The 26,704-nt window shown below is 39.6% G+C and overlaps 1 protein-coding gene across 5 annotated transcripts in view; it reads right to left on the bottom strand.

Annotated features, from left to right (window-relative positions):
- The window catches only part of RAI14 (retinoic acid induced 14), an 89,190-nt gene that overhangs the window by 28,027 nt on the left and 34,459 nt on the right, over positions 1-26,704 (bottom strand). For all 5 annotated transcript variants that reach the window (XM_086770763.1, XM_086770765.1, XM_086770766.1 and 2 more), the window contains exon 3: positions 7,128-7,258. In XM_086770763.1, the coding sequence (XP_086626889.1) occupies positions 7,128-7,258 (131 nt within the window). The remainder of the gene's footprint in view (positions 1-7,127; positions 7,259-26,704) is intronic.

Here is a 26,704-nt window from a genome sequence, read left to right as displayed (position 1 = left end):
TACATGAAAAGTCATGAAATTAGAGCAAGGAAATCCCAAACCATGTTAGCATAACCGGAGGCCAGCAAAATGCTGGAGAGGCTGAGAACAACTGAGTAAAAGTTAATTCAAAGAAAACATTTTTGTGGCATGAAAATCCAGCAAGACTTAAGAACTGCATACAGTGTTCCAAGAACCAAAGAGCATGGATATCTTTATGCGACATGAGGGACGCTGACAATAGATAGCTCAGGGTTATGTGCTGTGTTTGAAGTTTCTGTGCCTTTTACACTTACAACACTTCAGACCTCTTCAGATTTGAAGCAGCAGAACTATTTGGGTTCTCTCAATGAAACTGTATAAAGTGAATTTATCTTACTTCATAGGGGACTTACAAACCAAGTGCAATAATATGTGCTTATAGTAATTAATCTACTAGTAACACATTCTTCAGAGACCACTGGTTAAGATGACTTCTTAACATTTGTTTTTATAAACTCTTTAAATGGTTATAGCAATGCGTTTTGATTTTGCATTTCAGAATAACTATACTACTAAAGCTTTTAAGATTCCACATTTCTGAAGAGGAGTAGGGACTGGAACACATGCAGAAAAAGGGAACTTCAGAGCTTTGCTGCACTTTCCAGTTAATACTTTTCTAACACAGAATGTACCTGTAAAGCAGGTAGCAGAAAATGCAGAGTGATATATAAGCCCAAAAAATAAGCAGCCACCAGCATAGTTTATTGCCTGAGACTTCATTTTGAAGCTAGAAAAACCAAAATAAATACATCTGCACATTGCTGTGTTCTAGCTGTCTGTTCCCTTTCCCTTCCTAGAGAAGAGTACATTTTTAAGCCAGTAGCAGCCAGTTGGTGTAATTAAGATCTACACATACAGCTCATTTGGTTGCGCAAGTCTTTGAAAAACATGTAAAACAACTGCAGCCCATTATGTAGATATAAATCTGAAAAACAACTACAGCCTTAGCCCTGTACCCTTCAGCCTTAGAGAGCCTGGTTCTGGCTGGACCCACGAGAAGCGTGCTTCCCTTGTGCTCCTCTGCCAGCTCAGATAAGGCGAGTGCAAGAAGCAGCCACAGCGTTTCTCACGCGTAAGTGGGGTGCTAGGTTCTGCCTCCATGTGAGCCAAACTGCAGCTGTTTCAAGCCAAGCATACAAAAACTTCCAACCATCTAGGCTATTCTCTGATCCAAGCAACTGGCAAACTTCTTGAAACCTGGCCAGGTCTGGTAAAATCTGGGTATTTGGCAACTCTGCAAACGCAGCTGCTTTAAATGGAATTCCAGAGGCTGCCTGATGCTGCATTACAGGTTTGGCCGATCCTAGCTGTGAGCAGGAGTAGAACGGGTGGCTCACAAGCTATCCAAACGTATGCAGAAGGGACCTTCTGAAGAGACTTGCTTTCTTCTGAGATGATAGCCCTACTAATAGATAATGAAATACAATAGTTTATTAAGAATAGTTCTCCTATCAGCCTGTGTGAAAAAGCAAGTGTAAACAGAAGAGGCGAGCTGGCTGCGAGGAGAAATTACAGACTGGTTGTTTCCCCTTTGAACTCTAGCTATTACCTGCATGAAGTCCTGTGCGTGTAAGATGCAAACCTTTTGGGATGATTCTCAATGCTTGAAGAACTTTATGTGAAATAGGGAGTTTGTTCTTTAAATAAGTGGAATTTGTTTGTTTTACAATATAGGAAATGACTATAGAGAAAAAGTAAAAAGCTTCAGTTTCTCAGAACTGAAGTTTAGGATCTTTGTAACTGAAATCAAACTAAAAAGCATTAATTTCGGTCTCTTCAGAAGATGGCATCTTCACTTTTCTTTAATAACATGATGGTATAAAAATACTAAAATGTCTTATAAAAAATTCCTTAAAAAATGCGTATGATAGAACCTGAATGCTGTTGAAGTCCTGTCAAAAGTATAGCTAAGAACTAAAAACGGGATCATGATGTCTCCAAGTCTAAGTGTGGGGTCATGTACTCAAAACCATCAGAAACAGTCTACAGAGTTTCAGTCAAGAGCCAGGAACAAACCACTAACATGAATTCCACTCCACGGATCTCATTTAAAAGCCTGCATGATTGTCAATACAGTAAACTTTGTGTGAAATGATGATTTTTTCAAGTATTGCCAAATTATAAAATCAAAGTTAAGTATTTCTCCTCCTTTATGGAGATAAGCACATTTCCTCTCACTATACATTAACCATTGGCTCATACTGAATGTAATATGAAGTTAATCAGCCCTATTTATTATCCTGGCAGAGGAGAGCTTCACCCAACCATGCCCAGATGTTTCATTAAAATTTGTGGTAGTCTGAAGTAGAAAGCATTTTTTCAGGAAACTTAGTATCAACATCTCAATTCAATTATATTCATAACCATGCTGCAGGGGAGAGGCGGGACAAAAAAGAAGAATCGGGATTTGAACCTGAAAAGAACTTCAGGGAAGTTTTGGAGATACAAAAGCTTTTACACCCAAATCTCCACAGAAATAAACTTTACAAGAAATTTTGCAATAAGAACCAGATTTCAGCCATCTGTTGGCTAGAGATAAAACACAGGTAGAGATGTTCTTCCGTATTTTGTCCATGCTCTGAAACCTAGACGTTACTGTGACCGTCTGGGCCATCATACATTAAATATGATGATAAAAGTAAAGTAATAAATATTTTCTGTCAGGGATTATACTGGGTCACAGGAACACCAATGAGCTCCATTCCTGAAGAGGAGACAATCCTCAGGCATTAGACCTTTCTTGCAGCTCCTACCCTGGTACAATTTTCAAAAGACCAGTATGCTAGTATGTTTTTCTACTTAAGTGTTTAGGCAATTATAAGAGATGACACAGAGTCTGCACAAAAGAAACATCTTCTAGAGCATAGTGTTAGACTGAGGACCCCCACCACATGCAAAAGAAAATAACATAGAGATTGCCTGAATTTCAAAAGTCTCCTAGAGGACTTACAGCAATCTGTAATCAAGAAAGGGAGGATAATATAATTCTTCTTCCATTTCATAGGCACTGGGCTCACCTGACTTCTCAGATTTTGAAGATCTGCTGTCTAAACCATCTTCTATGGTTTTCTTTCACAACTATAACAGTATAACAACTATAGTAAGTCTGCGTTCTTCCAATAGCTTTCTTTAAGATAAATATTATTATGTACAAGAAAAGACTCTCTCTCAAAAGTAATGAAAACCTGATTTACTTTTTGAATACTGATGTCCTTCATGCCACTTGCCCCACCTCCTTATACAATATGATCCAAAAGAAAGAAAAGAAAAATGCATACTATGTACATCATAAATATAAAGGAATATGCTCCAGAATTTATTTTCAGTTCAGCCTCCAGGGCATGAATATCCTGATTCAAATTAAAATATATAATTTCTACTAACTGCTATTGACAAAAGTTTTGTGGTAGAGTCCTTAAAGAGTGCATTTGTGGAGATTTCTAAAGCTTTTTTGTACCATTGTCAGACTCATTTTATTAAACAGTATCTGATTCAACTGCAGTTAAAAAAATTACAGAGACCTATTGTTTCATTTAATAGCCATAAGCATTTAATCCTAGTTCAGTACCTTGCAGAAACATGCAAACATGGCAGTGATGGACTGGCACTCAGACAAAATAACTTTAGGACAAGGAAGTGCTGCCATTTATACACTGTGAATCCTTTCCAAAATTCTCCCTCCCCTCCCCACGTTCCCCTTCAATAATAGCAGTTTTTAAAATATTAGCTGTTTTTTAAATAACAGCCCAGTCGAACACTTGCTCTTATGGAAAGTGCAGTACATGAATGAATCCTACCCCTTCCTGAAAAGGCTCGCTTTGAAAATACTTTTTTGTTCATTTAAGTGGGATTTAAATGATCCAATTCCAAAGTGGAAAGCACTGTTTTGTTGTTTAAGAAAGCTGGACAAAAAAAAACCTATCTGGCAGAATCAGAATACAATGGCAGAGTTAGATTTCCAGATAGGTTCTCTTACAAGTGTGCTTGGCAATAGTCTGTGCTGCGTAAGTGGGAGCAACAACGGGGCGATGTAAACTTATGCCAAAGGTGGATCTGCTCCATGGCCTTAAAATTGATTTGTTGCTTATAGAAAGGACTGAGTCAGAGGCAAAAATCAGGCAAGTCTTAAAAAAAACTAATTTCATTATTCTGATGGCATTTTTAAAACACTTTTTGAAAGAGGTACTGCTGGAGAGTTAAACCTCCCTCTAAGAAATGTACTGGTACCTAGACCTCATTCATTTAAGCATCTCTATTTTATTGCATGTGGGCAAGCAACAAAGAAAAGGACCTATAGGACAGAGGCAAAAGAAAACACAGACGAAGTTAGGGGTTATGTCCAAAACTGATGCAGAGTTGAAGCCCATCATAGCAAGACTCAATGGAATGATGCATTCAATATTCAACAAGACAAATGGACAAAATCTTGGGTTCTAGTCTCTGTTCCTCTCAGTTCAAGCATTTTATATTAAGAAGCCATAGATTATAAAACAAAAACTTAGAAGCACCTCTTAAGCATGAAAAATTAGAGTCCTATCTGTTTTAAAGAATGTACTATATTACTATACTTCCAAAAAAAGACCTGGGCAGTATCAAGAATTTTGTTTGTAGGGTTATTTGCAAAAAGAATGGAAAAGATCTTAAAAGAAACGTCACACCTTAAGGGAACAGACAATGACAGACTTAACAAACCTGTACTGCAACCTGTAATTGTTTCTTCTTTTTTTTTGCTTTCAAGCACATTCTGAGGTCTTTAATCCCATTATGCACATTGTTACATAATCAAATCCATCATGTTCTTCTGGTTAGTCACCTTCAGCCTGATTACGTAAACAAATGCTCAATATACACTCACAGGGATCAATAGACCACTTGTCCAAAGAGCTCCTTTCCCACACGGCACTTCAGACCGCTTTCTAAAATGCAACCAGGGAAGTCTGACCACGATGGTAGCCAATTGTCCCAGAAAGATTTCTCCGGATCGCACTTTCCCAGCATGAGAGTCTCCCATGTTACAGCTGAGGTAGCTGACAAACTAGTGCCATGCTTCTGTGGGACACTACCAAACCCGAGCGCTGGGCTGCAGTAGGGTCTATGACTCTAAGAAGATTTTCTGAAGCAGGGCAAAACCGCTCTGTCAGGCACCCAGAAACACTGTGCAGGAATGAAGCCCTGCCATCATACTGCAGAGGAGAAACAAGCCTACCTACACAGAAATTATGGCTGTACTTCATTTTGCACACACTGAAAATAGACACTGAAGTGGGAAAAATGCAAACAAGACACTACCCATTATTAATAAGCCCTACTGGAGAACATTTCTGGGTCATGATACTCTTTGGTAGTCTCTCCAGATCAGTGTCATTGCTTCTACACCTGTCAGTCTCTATCTTTCAAAACTGCGACAGAAATAACCTGAGCAGGTCTGCTAACTTTCCCAAAACATTGGCAACAAAATGAGAGCTGACATGCTGTATTTCTGTATCACAGTAAACTGTTTTTCTTTGTTCTCTCTCAAGCTTTGTTTTAAACCACTATACAGAAAAAACTAAAAATGTAAAAGATAATTAAACAAGCACATAGAACAAGCAGAAGCAGAGATTTTCATAGCATTAACTCACATTTGTTCCAAGCAATTAAAAGAAGTACTCATATCTTCATTATTAGTAACAGCATAATTAATAAAATATGTGGTCATTCACTTATTTGTAGTTGCAAATAAAGATGAAAAAAGGGGAATTTCATAGTGTTTACTTGTAAAGCTGATAAATATTGTACCAGATCCCGACAGTTACAACAATCCTATTTCTTAGAGTTAAGAGGCTTGTACATACTCATTGATAATTTCAGTCTTGGTTGATTCCCTAGAAAAATTCAAAATATCATATTACATATGAAACTTGCAAACTAAGTGTTACACTGGATACAGTGCAGCTTAAGAATCTAGCTCTGAAGTCATGTTGACTGTAAAAAAATGAGATGCTAAAAACAGCTGTAATTCAGAAGATTCAATGGAAGTCATGCTTTGATTATGTTCAAAAGAAAAACACGTGTATGCAACTTTTAAAAATTAAAAACATATTAAAGTGTGGAGAAAGCCCACTTGAAGTAATTAGAGGTCTTGGACCTCTGCAGTAAGAAGCTGCAGGTCATTATGAGTCACTATCATCATTCAGTTCTCCCAGATGCAGAACAGGAGTAGAGTAAATGTAGGAAAATGAAACAGATCAAGCAAAAAGCAGAGCATGACTCAATAAATGTAGCCCAGAGGTAATTCATTAGAACTTATTATTTGGTATAAACTGTTTTGCACTGCCTCTCCCAAGACCAGGAACTGTTTTCCTTTCTCCCATCTATCCAGAATTTTATGAAGGCTTTGCTTCTGTCATGGGATGCCTATTTCTCATTTATCCATTTAATCATCTTTCTATGCCATAAGAAAGAAAGTTTAAGGATAGCAATCTCTTGGCTGTAATCTTCTTACTGGAATTTTATATTCCACAACCCAGAATGTTCACAGCAGAATAAGACGAAGAATACAAGAAGAAAATGCTATGTATGAAATATATTGAGACTGCAAAAGGAATCCTGTTCACACAAAACTTTCATTGCCAAGCTTCAATCAAAATAAGGAACAGTTGCATGAATCATTAGCATCTGTAAGACTTTAAAACTCAGTCATCATAGTTTCAGTTCAAACTAACCCATTTGAAAGAAAATTTATCTTAATTTCTACGTCATTAAACTAATGTCCATGGGAAAAAATAGCCTCAAAGATTAATGCCTTTTGGCGTGTGCAGTCTGTAGTGTGCCATGAAATTCCGGAATCCTAAAATACTCTGTCCTAAAATGGCCCCAATCTACCCAGTAATCTAGCTTCAAGTTACCTTACTGGGTTTGTGATTCTGAAATGGAATTTTAAATGCAGAATTACAAATATAGACTACCAGAAAGGAGCCGTCCAGAATGTATCATGCCTCAGATGAAAAAGAAGGATTTCATTTTCAGGATGGTCTTTGGATCTCAATTAATGTCAGTGAGATACACACCCAAGGGTGATTTTTCCCCTCTCTTGTGCTCAAATAACAAGTTTAAGTTGGACTTACGCAGTTTTGCCCTCACTATCTTGTTTGGTGGCACTGGCTCCCTTTTTACCCAGCAACGAAGCCACTTTCTCAGGATCGCCATTCTCCACAGCCTGCAGCAGCCGATCATCATTCTTATTCCATTCATTAGTCTGGAGTCAAAGAAAAAGAAGGAAGGAATATTATTAGTATCAGCACTGTGTCCAGGCTCTCCTGATTGATCCTGCACACATTTATCACCATTGAAAGCTGAAACAAAAGCCCTACCCAAAGAAATGGCAATAGAGAGAAAGCCACATAAAAGTAATTTGCAAGCTGTAGCACAGGTTCCCAAGGACTTAATGGCTGAAGCCAAGGCCAAAGTGATCACTGGAGATGATCTCTAATATGGAAAATCTGCAGAAGAGTAGTGTAGGAAAAAAAATCCACTTATTCTTACTGTGTTTTAAAAAAAACGTTCTCCTTCATTTGTCAGGTCCTGGTTTCTATTCTGGAGCTGCACTAGCCCCATCGGGCCTTCATCACACGTCATGTAGATAAGTAATGAAGTGCCTCAGTTGATTCACACCCCACCCTAACAACACAGGCCAGCCAAAACTTTCCATATTTAAGGCTTTTCCTAGCTCACATTTTGTAAAGAGTAACAGGTTAAGAGCCTGCCCTTTGCAGACTTTAACTAGCTTTATTGAGCTTTTATCCCCCACATTTGTCTTTAAAACAAACAAATCACCCACTCAGATAGATGGCACATCCCTAGTGCTGCTGAAACAAAAGACAAACACTCTACATTTAAATCTTTCCAAACTTAATGCACAAGTCTTTTTGCTCCTTCTCACCAGCTGAATCAGGGAAACGACACTGTTCCCTAACATGATGGTTCTTCCTCCCCTCTGAACTCTCAGGACATGGCCTATTTCCTCTACCAGAACTCCAAGCTAGACCTAGTAAGATGCTAAGGAAACAGAGGACAGTTAACCTTCTGTATCCCATGTGATCACAATAGAACAACTCTGGAAAAGGACTGGAAGTTGCATCCATGGTTTGTAGTCTGGACCAACAACAGGGTTCAGTCTTCAGGAAGAGTAATCTGGTGCAATTAAAAGCTGCATTTGCTTTGTGCAGCTGCAGAGTGCTTTTGTATTAGCACTCTGCTATGCTCAGGAGATTTATCTTCAGCAAACTATGGCCTTCTCTTTGACATCAGTCAGCTCATCTCCATTATGACGGCATATTCAGTAGCACTCAACTTCTACACAACTTTCAGAATTACTAAATTCATATTAATACGCGCCTTGAGTGATACTCAACTTAAAACACCCACTTTGTCCTGATGCTCTACACAGACTTTTTTTTTTGCTCCCAGTAGAACAAAAAATTTCATGTTTCTCTGTCTGGGCTTGTGAAGAAAAGTGTACAAGGTGCACACTGATATGAACTAACTCTACATGCTGTGCACACCCTGAAAACCAGAACAGGAGGAAAGTGTTTCAGGTTACTAGCTATTTAAAAGCCAAACAAAAAAAAGAGTGTGCAGTCTGAGCAGGAGAGCTGACAGAAGTTGAAAGAACACCAGCTGGAACCAAGAATGTGAATGGCAGCTCTGTCAAAGGCAGTGGCATGCAGAAGACAATTGCAGTCTGTTATGGCAGTGGTATGATGGGTGGGTAAGTGCACATCAAGCAGGTTATATTCCTTATTCTTATACCACTGGAATAAACTTTTGTAGACTCTAGAGCATTAATTACACCACAAAAAAAAATAAAATTCTTTCCCCTACCAATATTTAGACTCCCTGACAACAAGCAGTCAGTCAAGCAGCAGGCTGTACTTGAAATTAAAGTCATTGCATATTCTTCATTTGGGGAATGTCATGCTTTTAAAGGGAGTCTATTATTAAAAGTAGATGTTAAAAAAAATGTATCTTGTAAATAAAGTCCTTTAAAATTAACAGTGTTTGTTTGACAGCATATTGCCTTCCCTTTTGGAGTTTGTCCTGTTTCTGTTTTTTATGTTTCAGTCATAGATGATATTTAAATATAGGATATTTGATTAATCACCGTTATCCACAAATCACCAAAATGACTGTAAAGCACTGGTAGCACCCAACTCCTGCCCTTTTTTTGTTTGTTTGTTTTAAATCTTGGAAAAGAAAGGAGGAGATGGCAGGTAACCTGATAACCTACATACACCCCACACACACCCACACATCTAACGCAATGCTAACCTGTACATTGAAAAAGAAATACAACACCTAACTGAAGACTTTCTCATGACCTGAAATAACCAGTTTACTTCTGAAACATGAAACAGAATGAGCTGTAGGAAAATATTAAGTTTAAGGCCTGCTGAAAATCCTTGGCAGAAAAGCTTTCAGAAAAGCATTCAGCTTTTTAGTACAAAAACAGTCGTGTCTTCAAGAAGCAGTTTCATGAATATTCCCTCAATATTCAGATATTAAATTGAAACACTATTGACAAATAATCCAATATGCAGTATTCTGGTAGAAGCAAGCAAGCACACTAATGCCAATCCCCACATTTAAGACAGAACTGAGATAAAGAGTCAACTTCCCCTTTGAGAAGCTGCTGTGGTAACTGTATCTCTGTCTATAATTACACTATCATTAACATCCCAGATCCAAGAGAAACTTACACAGCTGGGTCCCAAATTAAGCTTCAGGATTTATCTAGTGTGGAAGGTGCATCTAGGTGATATACAGATATTGAATGACAAAGCCTGGAGTGTTCTGAAAGTGATTCTAATGTTGCAGAATGATGTCATATTCATGCTAAAACATTTTATGACATGTGGTATTAGTCTCGTACAAGCACAGAGACTTTGATTCATCTTTACTGCAGTTTTCAACCATCCGTGTTTTGGTAACAAAAACCAGACACACATACAAACACAATTAAAGAAAGATTTAACGATGCCTTATTTAAGAAATTGCTTCCTAGATATTTGTACAGCTAAATGGATTCCCTCATATTTAAGAACTAAACAGAACTGAACTTGGACAAACCATTAAGTAATGCACTCTCTCACAGCGACCATGAAAACGTTCAGTTCTATTAGGTTCATCTCAGTGGCAAGGAAAGGCTATCAGTGCATAACTCCTTATTTCTCACACAAAGCTGGCAATTCTTTTTTCTGCTGAGAGGAAAGTGGTGGAGGCTGAAGGCTAGGATAGGAAGATCTGTATTTGGTAGTCATTTTAGACCCCTGTTTTCAAATTTATATATAATTAGTGTCTCTTCTAAGCACTGTGACTCACAGTTGTTAAAGGAATGAATAATTTTAGAGACGGCCACATACCTAATACGCTTAAATTAGTTCTTCCAATTGTGTTTTCAGATTTCCTTACTGATGTTATAACATCTTTAACACTATTATACCTGCAATTTTGTTTTGCTCCTGGAAAACAAAAGGATACACGCAGTTTCCTGTCATCATTGTGCAGGCAGCACAGTTATCATAGAATCATAGAATGGTTTGGGTTGGAAGGGACCTTCAAAGGTCATCTAGTCCAACCCCCCTGCAAGGAGCAGGGACATCCCCGACTAGATCAGGTTGCTCAGAGCCTTATCCAGCCTGGCCTTGAATGTTTCCAGGGATGGGGCCTCCACCACCTTTCTGGGCAACCTGTTCCAGTGTTCTATAACCCGCATCGTAAAAAAAATTTTTCCTAATTTCTAATCTAAATCTACCCCCCTCTATTTTAAAACCATTACCTCTCGTCCTATTGCAACAGGCCCTACTAAACAGCCTTTCCCCGTCTTTCTTGTAGGCCCCCTTGAGGTACTGGAAGACCGCTATCAGGTCTCCCCGGAGCCTCCTCTTCTCCAGGCTGAACAGCCCCAACTCTCTCAGCCTGTCCTCATAAGAGAGGTGCTCCAGCCCTTTTATCATCTTCGTGGCCCTCCTCTGGACCTTCTCCAACTGGTCCATGTCCTTCTTGTGTTGGGGGCTCCAGAACTGGACACAGTACTCCAGGTGGGGTCTCACCAGGGCAGAGTAGAGGGGGAGAATCACCTCCCTCGACCTGCTGGCCACGCTTCTCTTGATGCAGCCCAGGATGCGGTTGGCCTTCTGGGCCGCAAGGGCACATTGCCTGCTCATGTTAAGCTTCTCATCCACCAGCACTCCCAAGTCCTTCTCCTCAGGGCTGCTCTCAATCCATTCCCCGCCCAGCCTGTATTTGTGCCTGGGATTGCCATGACCCAGGTGCAGGACCTTGCACTTGGCCTGGTTGAACTTCATGAGGTTGGCACGGGCCCACCTCTCCAGCCTGTCAAGGTCCCTCTGGATGGCATCCCTCCCTTCCAGCGTGTCGACGGCACCACACAACTTGGTGTCGTCGGTGAACTTGCTGAGGGTGCACTCTATCCCACTGTCCATGTCGCCGACAAAGATGTTGAACAGGGCCAGGCCCAGCACGGACCCCTGAGGGACGCCACTCGTGACCGGTCTCCACATGGACATTGAGCCGTTGACCACCACTCTCTGAGTGTGGCCATCCAGCCAACTCCTTATCCACCGAGTGGTCCGTCCATCAAACCCATGTCTCTCTAGTTTAGAGAGAAGGATGTCGTGCGGGACAGTGTCAAAAGCTTTGCACAAGTCCAGGTAGATGATGTCAGTTGCTCGTCCCTTGTCCACCGATGCCGTCACCCCATCATAGAAGGCCACGAAATTGGTCAGGCACGATCTGCCCTTGGTGAAGCCATGTTGGCTGTCACCAACCACCTCCTTGCTCTCCATGTTATGTTCATTTGTAAACAGCTATGCACTATGTAAGATGCTTAAAAGCCATCATGCTGTATTGCCCATATAAAACTTATGCACCTTTTCATCAAAGCAATAAAGATTCCATTCTAGGGCATCAATAAATGTGTCATTATTGCAGATGAAACGTCAATTTTATATTCAAGCTCTCTCAAAATTATACACATTTAACTATAATGCAAGTTACATAAATCTATTTTCAGACCTCATTTCATTTTCAAAATGAAATTAGGGATAAATCTGTCCACACAGAAGAAGCAACTATGCAGGCATCAACTGTTGTTTAAGTATTCCTCTGACAGGACTGAACTGTTTTTTCCTTCCCCACTGTGTTTAAAAGAGCAGCAATGTACAATGCATTCCAGAAGCTAAAGGTACAGCTAATAAAAGAAATGGCATGCAACAGACTCTCAAAAACATCCATTCCAATAGTGGGCTGAAGCCTTCCTCTTCAGGAAAGAAAAAATATAGAAGGAAAGAGAATACACATGACACCCAGAAAGACACTGTACGAAGGACTTGCCAAGCAAGTGGGAAGCATTTAAGTCAGTAGGGCTTTCACAGTGCGGCACATAATCAAAAATTGTACAGCCACTGATTCCCAGAGCAGATCAGAAAACACAGATCTCTGTCCAGAGGCAGTGACCGTTGCATTACATACAAGTTCTGAATCTCCTGGAATATTAGCCTGGGTTTGACCCCACAAGTCACACTCGTCATCAAGCATCCACCAAAGACTTGGGAGGTAACTTCTGCTGGGATAATGCAAAACATGGCTACGCCCAGCTATGGTTAATATTATTCAGTGTAAAAGCCACCTTGAACTGCCGTTTATCGTGCAGCACCAGCACTTGTTTCTCCTGGAGAACACGTACATGAGAGATGTTCTCTTCTGCCACAAGCACTGGAAGGACTGAGGAAGCCAGCATAACTGAAGACCTTAATTTCATAAACGTGCTACATCAAGCTTCCTTCACTGCAACCCCACAAACTTCCAACCCATTCCACTTATCCAGGCTGCCCAAACATTTCTCTAAGGCTCCTTCTTCAGCTGCCTTAGTGCCACATCCTGCCTCCTCTATCACAAGGCTCCTCAGCACTCTCTCCTTACTTTTATCTACACGCACTGACTGAACTTTCATATTTCATCCAAGTAACACAGCCCCATCCACCAAATAGCCCTTGGGAAGTTTCACTCCTGTTACTACACACTTTCAGGTGGTATAAATGAATGTTTCCTTTTATGTCAGAGATGCCTAGACACGTAAGGTTCTGAGCAAACCCATGTAGGGCACATCAAACTGAAGGTTAACACAGAGCAGCAGTAGGGTCTTCAGGTAAATCTCTTCAGTTTAGCACCAGAGCAATAAAAACATCAGACTCGAGCAGCTAAGCAGGTACTTTTCATCAGCAATAAAACTAAGGTTTTTGGTTTTTTGCTTCTTTTGTGATAGAGAATGTTGCAAATATGCAAGTTATCCAACTGTGTAGTACAGGAAGACACATGATGCTATGCACGTAGCATGCAAATAAAAATACCTGAGCAGCTCAGGGTAAAGGTAAACACATGCGTGTAATGAACTTGGAAGAATCTGATTCTGGAAAAGACTGCACATGTAAGGTTTCTTCGCCTGCACCCCCGCCCTCCCCTTCTGTAGGCCACATGCCAAACAGTTATCAACAGCCTTCCTTCAAACAATTAACATTCTGCTATAACAATGGCTTGTGAACACATGCAAAACTCAGCTGATGAAACAGCTGAAACGAAATTTCAGCTTCGTACAGCAGAACCAGTACTCCACTCAGTATTTCTTCAGTTTTGGGAGGGGGGAAGGAGGAACGAGAGTTGGTTTGTTGGTTTTTTTTTAAACATCTGTATACTGTTCAGTTTAGGTAGCAGTAACAGGCATTATGTATGAAGAGACAAAACTGATCTCAGCTCAAGAAGTGCAAGTTTTTGGGCAAAACGACATTTTCAGTCATGCCTAAAAATAGTCAATATTTTCCTATTAACAGAAGTATAATTATGCAGGGGATCATATAATCCATCATCTCTAATAAACCCCAACTGCAACAATCACCTGCTGTGCTGAAGCAAGGAAACATGAATACAACACAGTGACAGGTGAAAGGACAGTAAGCCCAAATCCAGACATCAGATGGCTTAGCAGAGCTAGGCTGAAATTTCTGACTGATATTTAACATCCCTCTCAAGTATGCTCTTTACTCTTTAATTTTCATTTTTCAGATAGGAAACTGCTGTATGGCCTCAATCAGAAGCACATCTCTGGTAACAGTTAAGTGTCTTCCTATTTAAACACTGAGAAACCTGAGAAAAAAAGTTGGCAGGAAAGAGCTAGCCATGCTTGGGATGGAAAGCCATAGGGCACCGTCTGGTCAAGTTCACTGGAGCAAGGCAGAGGGCATGAGAGAACTGATTGACTTGATTTACACCATCAGTTCACGATTAGTGATTAAAAAGGGCAGGATACTCAAGCCAAATGAAGCATGCTCACAACACCTTCAATGATCACCATCAAGATAGGTTGAACTCTCAAAATTGCAGCTCCATCAGCCACAGACACAGACTTTGGCAGCAGTTTCTGACAGTAATTGTACTGACAGTTCTTGACCGCGTGTCTCCTCTAAGCTTCCTCTATGCACAGGTTACTTCCTCTGCAAATCTTTAGATAATTCGATGGTTGCAAGATACTAAAAAAGCAGTTACCATACTCTTGGGGCTGAAACTGCCCAGTAAAAATCCTTCATCATCAGGATCACACAGTGTGTTGACAAGCTGACAGACTGTTTGGAGTCTAAAGAGGAACCTTAATATCAAAGCCTATTTTTTATAGGTAAAGCTTGCACTACCTATTTTACACAGTTTTCTGTGTCACTAAGTGAATATTTTTCTTTCCAGAACAGAAGCTCAAGAATTAAAAAATATGTTTAAGAAAGGTACCCATTTTTTTTCATCACCACCACATCAGAATACTAAGCCTCAGTCGCCTATGAGGTTACCAGTAAATGTCATGCAAGAAATAACATCATACAACGTGAGGTGATAGTTCTATTTAGCGCTTGAACACAGCGTTTTCCATGCACAAAGACCTGGGCAAACATTAACTGGACAACAACTTTGTTTCTTTATCTTTGGCATGCAGCCTACAGGAGATGATTTAAGTGACCTTGCATTGTTGCAAACCTACTGGAGGCAGAGTTATGTTATCTCCACTGAAATCAGAACTGCAGGGAAGCTGAGCAGCAAATTGGAATTCCTGATAATTTCAAACTCAGCAACTCACTGTCTGAAAAGGAAAGGAATACTTAAAGACTGGCGTCACTAACAATCGCATGGCAAAGACACGGAACACCTCTGCATCACAAGGTCATCCACGAAAGCCTGCATGTGCTGGACTTCCCAAGAGAGTCTTAAAAACAATAACAACCCTATTGTAGGAAATGCATTCACAAGACAAAACATCCCTCGAAGTTAAAACAACAGACGATGGCTTTTCTCAAAAGAATGGCTTATCTAAAAACATCATAACCTAGGAGTCAGTGGTATGTGGGTAAGGAGCCTACACCTTTCCCTGCCCTCCCTCCCCAGTTTAGAGATTGTATTTGCCAGTAGCAAATTTGTGTGGCAAGAGTGGAAATCTCCCTTGCAGAGCAGCGGGATGTTGTTGAGCTTATCCAACAGCTTATCCAAGCCTGTGGCAGCAGCTCCTAGGATATTCAGAGCTTAGCAGATGGCAGAAGCTGCTGCCTCCCAGGCCCCATTCAACTGCTGTGGCTCCAGCTCTTTCCTGAACCTTTCAAAGTCTGCCCATGGAGCACATATAACACCAGCAGCATTGCAAGCGGACCTCTGTTGCACTGCACTTCACTGAGGCAGCACTCTGAAGGCCATGCCAAAAGATGCTATGTTCATTAACTTCACCACAAATAAGGTCTTGACCTCTAATTAAGTTGTCAAAAAAGTAAAGCGTGACAATGGCTTTGAAAGTAATTCATAGTGATATTATCTAAATGTCACTAATTGCTACAACAGAAATAGTCTTTTCCAGCTTCACTTGGCTATCCATGTTCCCTATTTGAGGTGACTGACAGCTAATAACATTAATTATATTTACATAAGAAGACAAAACATTTGCAGCTCACAGAGCTCACACACATATTTCTTTAAAGGTGGAAAGAGCAGCAGCAATGGAAGTAACCTGTGAACATTTTACAACCTTGCACTTCCAGCCTTAACATTGTCCTCCTCTTGCTTCTTAAGCTACTGTGCCTAGTTGGGGTAACTGTTCACACAAAGTGCATGAGGTCTGTTTGACACTGGAGACTATTTGTGTCAGACCATGAATTCTGTTTGAACCAGAGACAAAAAGCACCATGGGGAAGGCAGGAAGCAGTCGGAGTGAATGAACAAGAGACAGCCAACGAAAGACTAACGGTAGATAGTCAGTAAACCTTGATAATTGCCCATTCATTGGGTAGCTTCTGTAGATAAAGAAGTGATTATTATCCAAGCAAACCATTTTTTTCATGCTGAACCCCAGAATAATGCAACTGAACAGCAAGTCACTCAGCAGGGCGCTTCTATCAGTCAGCGAGGCTGTCCGGAAACTTTCCTGGCAAAAGGGGACTACAAGCTGTGAAATGAAAGGGTCTTTCACCAGCAGAGAAAGGGAAAGATGACCTGACTGAAATGGTCATCTGAGACTGCAAGTTTGCGGTGGGGAAAAAAAGTTGTAGAAAAAAGTTAGTGCGGTCTTTGCTTAAATAATGACTGGAATTTGCAGCATGCTGTGAGCTGTTCTCCAAGAACACTCGAGGGAAATGAAAATGGAAAGAAATGCACTTAAGAGTTTGCTATTTTGCTGAGATATTTGTGTTTGTTGTTACTAAGTTTCTTTTCATTTTTCTGTTTATGAACTTGTGTTTGGTTTCCCAACTTCAGTCAGGCTTTAAATGCAGAGTAGCCATAAAGTCAGCATAGAAAATCTGCACAGTTAATAAAGCACAGATAAGCAGCCTCTTTGTAACTTAACTGTGTGATTTATTTTCTGTAAGAGTAAGAAAGTAAGTCTGCAAGGGAGCCCAAGAGAGCCTCATGCAGCCCACCAAGACCAAGGAACACAGCTGGCCCACATGTAATGAGCTTAGAGGAACATGGTGGAGTTCTGTGTGGGTTGAGAGGCACACAATTTAGACATGCTGCTCATTGCACTTCCTACTAAAGGCCACGACGGGTTTTTCCTTCAGATACTTTTAAGCCTTTTAACAAGATAAATCAATCTTTGCATTTGAGAAACTGTGAGTTTTCCTGTTAGCATCACATCTAGGTACATTACGGCTTCTATTTTCTTTCAAGCAATTACTGACGTTTTCACGTAACAATTCCATTCCAGTGGAGACAAAGGAAAAGTGATGACCAAAAAGCTCACAACTTGTGAGACATTAGAACAAAATAAAAACTACATCTAAATCATTAGTAATGTACAGCCAGAGCACTGGCAGTAAGTCCAGCTACTGCCCATTGTTTATCATCTCACACATCACCAGTACAGCAACTCAAGATTTATCTTTACTTTCAGATAGCAAAGGATGTATTAGTAACCACACCACATGCAACTGATCATTCTCCATATGACAGAAGAAAATAAAGCCAAGAATTAATTGTGTATATTTGTATAAATGAAACAATGTTTAGCTTAACACAGGAAAAGAACACAACGGACTTTTTAAAAATAAAAAAGCTAATCAATCCTCTTTGAAGTGACCATCTCCGATTGTTCTGCCTTTTCTCGTAGTTCCAAAGATTTGAGCCACAATGAACTCAGATGACTGTTCTTCTCATCTTGAAATTACTCAGTAATTACTAAATTAAAATAGATCTAATGGACTGCTTTTTACAGCTGGACACATGGAAGCTCCTTCCTTAAAAAAAACCCATGAGCTGTCCAAACACAGACTTAAAAAAAACCCCCCACATTTCTCAAATGGTTATCCAAAGACCACCAAGAATGCTCAGGTTTTCCTTACACTTAAGAAAATATAAACAGGAAACTAATCATCAGCATGAGATGCATGGAAAAGATTGCTTTCTGAAAAAGTTTTAAGACTGAAGAACTACTGAATTAACATATTTTAGCTATGTATCAAGGTCAGATAGCAACTCACGCAAGCTCTTTCAAATTTTCAGGATTTCTGCTGCACAACTGCTTCACGGTCAGTTGGGAAAAAGAGAAATAATAAGACTTAAAGAGAAAATTGGCTGGACAATCTACTCTCACCTTTTATCTGGTAAGTATATTTCAGTGGTAAGCAGGCTGTAAGATACAGGGACAATGCCAACTATGCAAGCAAAGTTTGTTTATTTGGCTTTTGTGTTGGCTATCTTGCATTCCTCAATACTGTGTTAGACACAATGGTCTGTGAAGATCAGAGTGTGCCTCATGACCATGTGCCTCATGAACTCTCTAGTTAGAGACGGTGACAGGAACAGCCTGTTAGCTTTCAGTATTCAATGCCATACACATACCACTTCCTTAGTGGATTGTTTTTAAATTCAGCGCCACTTACTTCTTGGTATGAGTATCTGAGCTGACTACGTCTACCTAGATTTTTAATAACACTCTCTAGTTTCTCTTGACTAGTAAATTTAGTCAGAGAACACAGGTACTTGATGAATCTTCTTGCTTCCAGATAGACAAAGGGACATCCATCGTGCTGGACCCCACTCAACCTCAACATTACCTCACTAGGACTGGCTTCAGACCCATGGCTCTATCCTTCCTCCTGTCTACTGCTAAACCTCTCCAAACATTGCTTATCTTGACACTTCTGCACCGTAAACTGCTTTTCATTAAGTTTAGAGCTGCTGCCCTTTTTTCCTCCCATTATTCTGCAAAGGGGAACAGAGACACAAAGGCTAATTATGAAGTCTGCAGATAAGAAAAAAAAAAATAAACACCAAGCAGAATTACACACAGCCCAGAATTACATAAATTGATCCATATTACTACTGCTGTAAGATGTATTCATAAGGTACCAGCCACCATGGCACCTTATTTTTGTATTACAAATGTCTACTTGATATCACAGGTCACAATGAAAGCTGTTTCCTTTCCTTTTCCCCTCTACTAGCAAGACTACAGTAGACTACTTGACAAAGCTTCACCATCTTAATATTCTCAACAAGCGCCAGAAAACATCTTAGATTTTTTTTAAAAAACCACTTCACATTTCCTTTTATACCTACTAGAATGCCATTGGAGGAAGCAATACTATTTCAAAATTCACAGCAAAATATGCATTAAAATCTCAAAACTATTCAGAGTAGAAAAACAATCTATTTATAGTTGTATTTGTCATTCTTGTAAAGGACATATCCACTGTTACAGGGTTATAGCCTTCTATTCCGAAACTCATGACAAAGCCAAACAAAACACAGTGCATACATAGAGACAAATCCCTATTCCAAGAAATTATTTTGTTTGGAGTCTTCAAAGGCTCAACTCAATCTCCAAAAGTACTTCATGACTACAAAAGGCGGCAGAAAAGTTTCACTATCTGTCTGATCTTCATGAGGCCACTCACAGATATTTGTGCCACGGATTAACCCCTAGATCTAATATTTGTCAGTCTCCAAAACCAAATATTAAAGCAGCAAGCCAAGCTTAGCTGTTTTTATTTCCATGGGTGCAATGAAGGATAATCCAAGAGTTACAGGAAAGTTACACCTAACATACATTCCCAGTTGGACTTAAGAAATTATGATAGCAAGCAATTGTTTTGCAGGAAAATGAAATCCACTTCAGCAGCCAGAGAAGAGCATGTGAGATTTCACACCATGCCATCTTCTCATGTTCTTTACCCTCCACATCACACGCACTGGGCATCAGTCAGGTCTTTTACGCCTCAGACTTTCTGTATGCTGAACACCAACTGCCCACATGTGGCAAGCCTTAAAAAAAAAGAGAACAAGACCAAGCTGGTTCCTTTCCTTAGGTCCCATCTGCAGGGGAAGCTCCATTTCTCTACAGGGACGAGTAACAACATGCACAGCCCTTACGCAGGTTTTCCATTCCGCAGGCATTGATGGCTTCACATTTCACCTGATCAGGGCCACAGCTGGCACACCATTCTCCAGGCAGCTGCCCCAAGCTAGTGCTGGGGTTTAACTCTCTCCAGTGACTGAGCTATCTGCTGCCTGGTGCAACCGCCTCAGATCAGTATTAATGAACTAGTCTACACATAAATAACTCTCCCATCCTCATCTGAGTATTCTTATGCATGTCTGATTTACTAGAGCCCTAACTGCTATCATTACAGTGCTCTTGCTACTTTGGATACCCAGCATCTCATCAAACGTGCTAGGATTATTCATACAGGATGACAGATGTCACAAACAGCTATCTCTTTTATTTTCTTTTTTTTTTTAATTAAGGATTTGCTTGGCTCCTATTAATTACTTCTAAGCTGGATTACATTTGCATGCCACAATCATCAAGTGATGATGCCAACGGTTTGTCTGTTGTAGTCGTGATCCGTCTCTGTAAGGAATACTGTTGCTGCTATATCAAGAAACCCTAGTTTGGGTTGCCCAGCTTATCTGATTTCTTCACAAGACCCACACACGTTTTCTGTAAGAGAGCTCAGCAGCTCAACAACATAGAGATTTTTTACCTTCCCAGTACAAAGCCACTGCAAATTAAAAATCTACAATGAAAAGACGCACAAAGCATAAAATCCTGAAGGGCAGTACAGTGCCCAGAGTGTCTTTGGAGACAGAGCACACAATCCCACATAAAGTAAGTGGGCCTGCTGTGCTACCAGCCCCTTTCCCATCATCAAAAACATCCCTGTTACAGCCATAACCTCTTTGTCAGGGTCCATGGAGGGGCCAACATGAGACAGAAATGTCTAGTAATAATATAAATCTTATAAAACGTTCCCCTAAAGCCACTCTATCCCTTTGATGTCTACAGTACAGTGACCTGACACATATCCCTAGTCACACTCCCCATCATGTTCTGTTACACACATTTCAAAGGCGGAGACTGCACACCAAGGCTATGGTGGATTCTGTGGAGTGCATCTAAAGCAACAACTATGAATGAATAACTGCTGAATTCAGACTGTTCCCAGGAGCAAATGGCCAGTCAGCAGTGAGGTAATTCTCATCCTTTTCAAAATGTGCTTTTCAATAATTTATGTGAAAAGGTGGAGTGAGAGAGGGAGAGCAAGGATTGTAACAGGTTTTAAGTCTTCAAGGAAGAAGAGATAACACCTAAGAGCTTTGTGAGTCATGACAAAAATGCAAAGAATGTTTGTTGGGTTTTTTGGTTTCTTTTAGGAACCCATGTCACATAACTTTGGGGTTCCCTTCTACCACGTAAGATAGGAAACCCAAAATAACATACCAGCATCTTTGTTGCATCCTGTTACAGCATCTTTAATAGATTCAGTTAATAACTGCAAAGGATTATACAAATAATAAGCTGAAAATGGGGTAGTTTTCATTGCCAGAGATAGCAGAAGGTTTCCAAATTTTACGGGTTAAAAAAATCAATAAATTTAACAGTCTTTTGAAGATGCTAGTATAATCCCTGCAAAACTGAAGAGAACAGATGACTCGACCATATGGCCAAGTTCCACTAAAATTCTGTCTTGTAACCATAAAATATGATGTAATGTAGTTTGGTCCCAGGAGAAGTAAAGGCGTTAGACATATGTGACATGCACAAGCATTCCCTGGATCCATCTGGCTAGCTATTTTAAAAACCTATTGCACAAATAAGAAGGGTTTTTTAGAAGTCTCCAAGATAAATATTCTTAAGCCTTCTCTTGGAAAAGAAACGGGTATTGCTCTCAAAATCTGCATCAATGCATCAACTACTATTGTTAAAAACACTGCTCAGCTAAATCGGTATAGTGAGCTACTTCTTACACCTTTCCGCAGCAATGCAGCTTTAAAAAAGTTTGCCTTTATAAACATTGAAAGCAATCTGTGGTTTATTACTACTTTACAATTAACATGAAAATACTAGAAAAGGACTATTTGCGAATCAAAAGAAGCTTCCCTTCTAAAAATATCTAAGGAAGAGAAAAGAACACACTTCAACTAAGAATACACATACACTAAGAGGCAAAGAATATTATTTTCTGCATTACGTAAAGCCTGAATGAAAAAAAATGCTGTGAAGGAAATCAGAGCCATCAACTGTAACAGGTAAAATAATCTTTAATTCATTAATTATCAAAATATGCACAATAGGAGTCATCAATACCTCAGTTACTCAAATATTTCACATAATTACTTGGAATTAATCGTAACCATTCAGAACACTGTTATCACTCTGGTTCTCATTATATTCAGGGTGCCATTTAAGAAGGTATGCCCAGATGCCTTAACTAAACATGTAATCTCTAATAGTTCTACAAAAAAACTCCCACTTTTTATTGCAGGTAGTTTAAATGCACTCATAATTCAAGTCAGGCTACCAGTAAAACGGAGTGAAAAGTAAGGAAAATTGACAAGTAGCAGTAGTTACATTTCTCACAGCGACAAAACTAGCAAGAGAAAATTACTGGGGATTGACTTACACATAATTACTCCAAAGACTTTCTAAAATAGCCATGTTACAATTCCTCCCTATGTAATAATACCTTGTTCTGCAACAGAACAGGGCTCTGGCAGCCATTAAAAGAGCATACACTGAGTATCCTTTTCTGTAAGAGCATGCCTTTTCTGTAAGAGCATGCACAACTTAACCACATCAACATAAAATTTTAGAGAAGCAGCAGAAACCATGTTTCCTGACTCCCAGTCCAATCACTACGAAATCAAAGTCTTAGGAATCATCACGTAAGGCACAAAGAAGAAAACAGAATAACTATGGACTGTACACTAACTGTATATTCAAGCTGTTCACCAATGCGCAGTATTGGTCTCTTCCTCTGAAACAGCATTAGAGTCATTAGAATCAAAGTTTCAGAAGTGGAAAGATGATCCAAAACAGCATCTGTATGAAGAATGAATAGGCTAGGGTGCTCCAGCCTCAAAGGAGAGGCAAGTTAAGGGGATACAAAGTCAATAAAAATTAGTAATATGGGGAAGGTGGATGGGGATCAATTGCTCTGTGTCTTTTCTAGAACAATGATGGACCATCACATGAAAGTGGAACCAGGTCAAAACCAAACAAAAGAAAGCATTAGTAGACTTGGGGAACTCCTTTGAAAGGATGTGGCAGATGCAGTAAGTTTAAGTGGGTTCAAGGAGGGACTGATCATATAGCAGGTAGAAAGACTCACCACAGATTTGGAAGGGAGATTAATTCAAATCACAAGGAATGAATTTTCATGTTTGGGAAACTGCTTGAGCTGAAAGGTAGCAAAGTATTATGGGGAAATGTCATACACACTTGCTCAGTAGTTGCTCTTACCTAGATAGGTACTGACAGGCACTACTGGAAACAAAAGACTCAGGATCCTCAATCTGAACCAGTAATTGCTGTTCTGTTCTTAACAGAAATCTATTCAGGCCCATGGCTTTTTGGACCACAGGTCCTATTACCTCTCCTGCTCTGCAGAACAAAAATCAACAACATATTGGTGTACATATAGCCTGATGGGCACCAGGACCAGATCACACTAGAAACGCTGTCCTAAAGAAGCAGTTAACCACACATAATGACACTGCTTTTCTTCAGCAGTAAGATGGAAAGTAGAAAGAAAAAAACAGCACTGCTACCCCTCAACTTGCTTCACCTCAACAATAAGCACATTCCTAAGAAACGAACCCTTGTGCTAAAGCAACCTGTATGGTATAGATCCCTGTGATCTCTTGGCTCCTTCTCAAGTATCCAAAGGTAATTACGAAAAGCAAGGTAAGTAATCTCAAATTCAGCAGGCCAGCTCTGTATCACCAGCCCTACATTTTTTAGATGACTGCAGAATAAAAATGGTTTAAAGCCACTAGATTTGGCTATGCTACCTTACCCACTCAGGCAGAAAGCTGGAATGCTTTTGATTGTACTGTCTTCTCATAGCCCAGCCACCAATTCCTATAATCTTCTGGCAAAAGCTTTTAATGATAACTTGAATCAAGTGTTGAAGTCTAAACCAAGGACAGGCTACAGCCACACTCTAATTCAGGGTTTGAATAAAAGCCTAAGGATGGGTAAAACAGTCATTCTGATAGAAGCTGAGGACACATCTTTGCTACAAAAGGACACAACTTCAGTGGACTATCGTCTCTTATATTAAGCATATTTTATGCCATGCACTATAGAAATACTGAACTATTTGTTGAACAAGCCATTCTGAAAGATAAATATCTTGTTTATATACCTAAATATGGATTCAAAAAGGAAGCTCTCAAGAACTTGGCCTGTATGTTAGTCAAAAATGTGTTTTTTTTTTTTAATTGTTGAAGTATCAGTTACCATGTATCAATTTTGGTTTATCCTTATAAAAACTTCACTGCAGTAAAAAAAAAAAATCAAGGACTCCTATCTGAAAACTCTACATAGTATCTCAAAACAGCCCTGCAATTACTTCTGAGAAATCAAATTTTTAAGATTTCAAATGCTATTTGAAAGGGAAGAGATTGACGAAGCTAAGACAGTGAAATCAACCTCCTGTTACTTTTCCAGAAAAGGTCACAGTGAAGATAGTGTTATTAGCAAAATATGGGAGTAATATTACTGTAGTGACTACAGAAATTACAATGAAGTGTGAACAGACAAGTCCTCCGTAATCTCACCACAGAACATTGCTATCCGCTTGAGAAAAAAAACCAAAGTGCTCTTCAGCATCTCCAAAGAACTTATGATGCTGAATGATTATGCACAGGGAAGTGTTTCCTTAGGAGTGAAGAAAGTTTTGAAACGCACTCTGCAACATCACTGTAAATTAAACCTCTGTGCTGCAGCTGTCCAGGGCTTTGTATTCAGTCCCTGACACAACATGTTGCCTCAGGCTGCTTGCTGAATGCCTGCTCAGCCACTGAACTGGTTTTACTATGCTCCACTTTGTAAAACTGGGCTGTTACGCTCACTACAGGCTGGCCACCTTCAGTGCCACTCTTCTGGCACAAATGCTGTCGACAGCACAAGAGATCAAACACTGGGCCAAGGCTTCAAGATTGCTGAAAGGTTACCTGCAGCTTCCACGGTGTGTTAAAAAGAGCTAGGAGGCTTTTATGCACTAGCTTTTCACACTGGAAATTAAAATAAAGAATAAACATCAGATATACATGAGAAGAAGGAGAATTCCACTACTCTGGGTCAGTTTTGTTTTGTGGGGTTTTTTTGGCAAACAAAAAAACATTATTTGGAAATTAGAAGTTTTAGATCAATACTGAGCTTCATGGTAGTTAGCCGCTTCCTTAGCTTCATTTTATTTTAGAATGCATCCTTATTTTATTTCTATGTCTATGCAAAAACTTTTCCAAACATTTAATGTCAAACAGGAAAACTGACGTGGAAGGTGGGTGGCAGCCAGTCTAACTGAGCTTTATCAACACACTCCATACATCCTGACACACTATACATGCTCTGAGTTACCACAAGCACTACAACCAGTCATGCCACTGCTATTTTAAGAGATGCTATATTTTGCAAACAGAAACTACAGAATTTCAACGTAAAGTCCAAAGTAACATCATGTGTTGTTTATGATCCATACGTTGTTTGCTTGAGACCACAATATACAGTAAAAGGGCAATAAAAAAAACCCATGCATGACAGCAGATCTAGAAAAATGAGGTGTTGTAGTGCAACATTTTAATTATTTATAAACCACCAAAAATGATTATGTTTAAGAAGTATTTATTTAGTCTGGCAAAAAAAAAGAAGCATGTAAGACTTCAGGTTTCTTTATATATTTCACTGGCTGCATATGCACCTCCCACCAAAGCAAATCAACATTGGTTTTCACTTGGCCGAAGGAGAAATCACTGGGGAGATGAGCACACAAAGATTCATTCTCAACCCCAGAATTTGAACATGCTTCAACATGTGGTCTCTTTCGACCCTGTGAGCTTGGGACTGAACTCTGAACCTTTGCAGAGAGGTGATAGAGCCTGTTTCGCGTGGATGATCTTTAAACAAATCACTGGTCCATAAGCAGAGAGCTAATTACTTGTATCTAATAAAAAACAATGCGTTTCTTGCTATTGCACCAAGGCAGTCAAAACCAGTACTTATTTTAGACAGAGCTATTGAGTTATGCCAGGAAAAGCTTGGTTACCTTGGAGATCACTCCCAGACAGCTCTGGCAGAACTCACAAGATGTATTTTACCAAATACATCTATTGTATAGTCAGTCAATTTCTATGGACTTGAGCAGAACACAAGGACAAAAACCAACATTCAAGGTAGGTAGTACTTAAACTAATCTCCCAGTATGGCCAGAATTTCAACATAAAGAAGAAAATATTTGTGTCCAGATTCTAGTATATATGGACATATTAACACTATGGTATGATTTGAGCCTGCTTTTTATGTTTGTTTGCTTTTGTTAGGGTTTGTATAGATAACTATATAATATACTGAAAATATTAATTTAATGAGGCCTTCTCCCCACCAAATATAGAAAATACACCAACTATTCTGTTGGTTTAAAACAATCTCTGAGACAGAGAGATAAGTTCGTATTTAGGGACACATGCTAGAACAAATAATCATGTTTATTTTTAATAGAATAGTATAGCAGACTCATCTTGAAATTGCTCCTTCTAAACCGAGCCTGAAATCATTTGTCTCTGGGAAACACACCGTGGAGCCCTGCAATAAACATGG

This window comes from Chlamydotis macqueenii, chromosome Z, assembly GCF_036417535.1.
Source record: "Chlamydotis macqueenii isolate bChlMac1 chromosome Z, bChlMac1.mat, whole genome shotgun sequence".
Taxonomy (NCBI): Eukaryota; Metazoa; Chordata; class Aves; order Otidiformes; family Otididae; genus Chlamydotis; species Chlamydotis macqueenii.
Note: the sequence above shows the minus strand (reverse complement) of the source record. Positions and strands in the feature narration are given on the sequence as shown.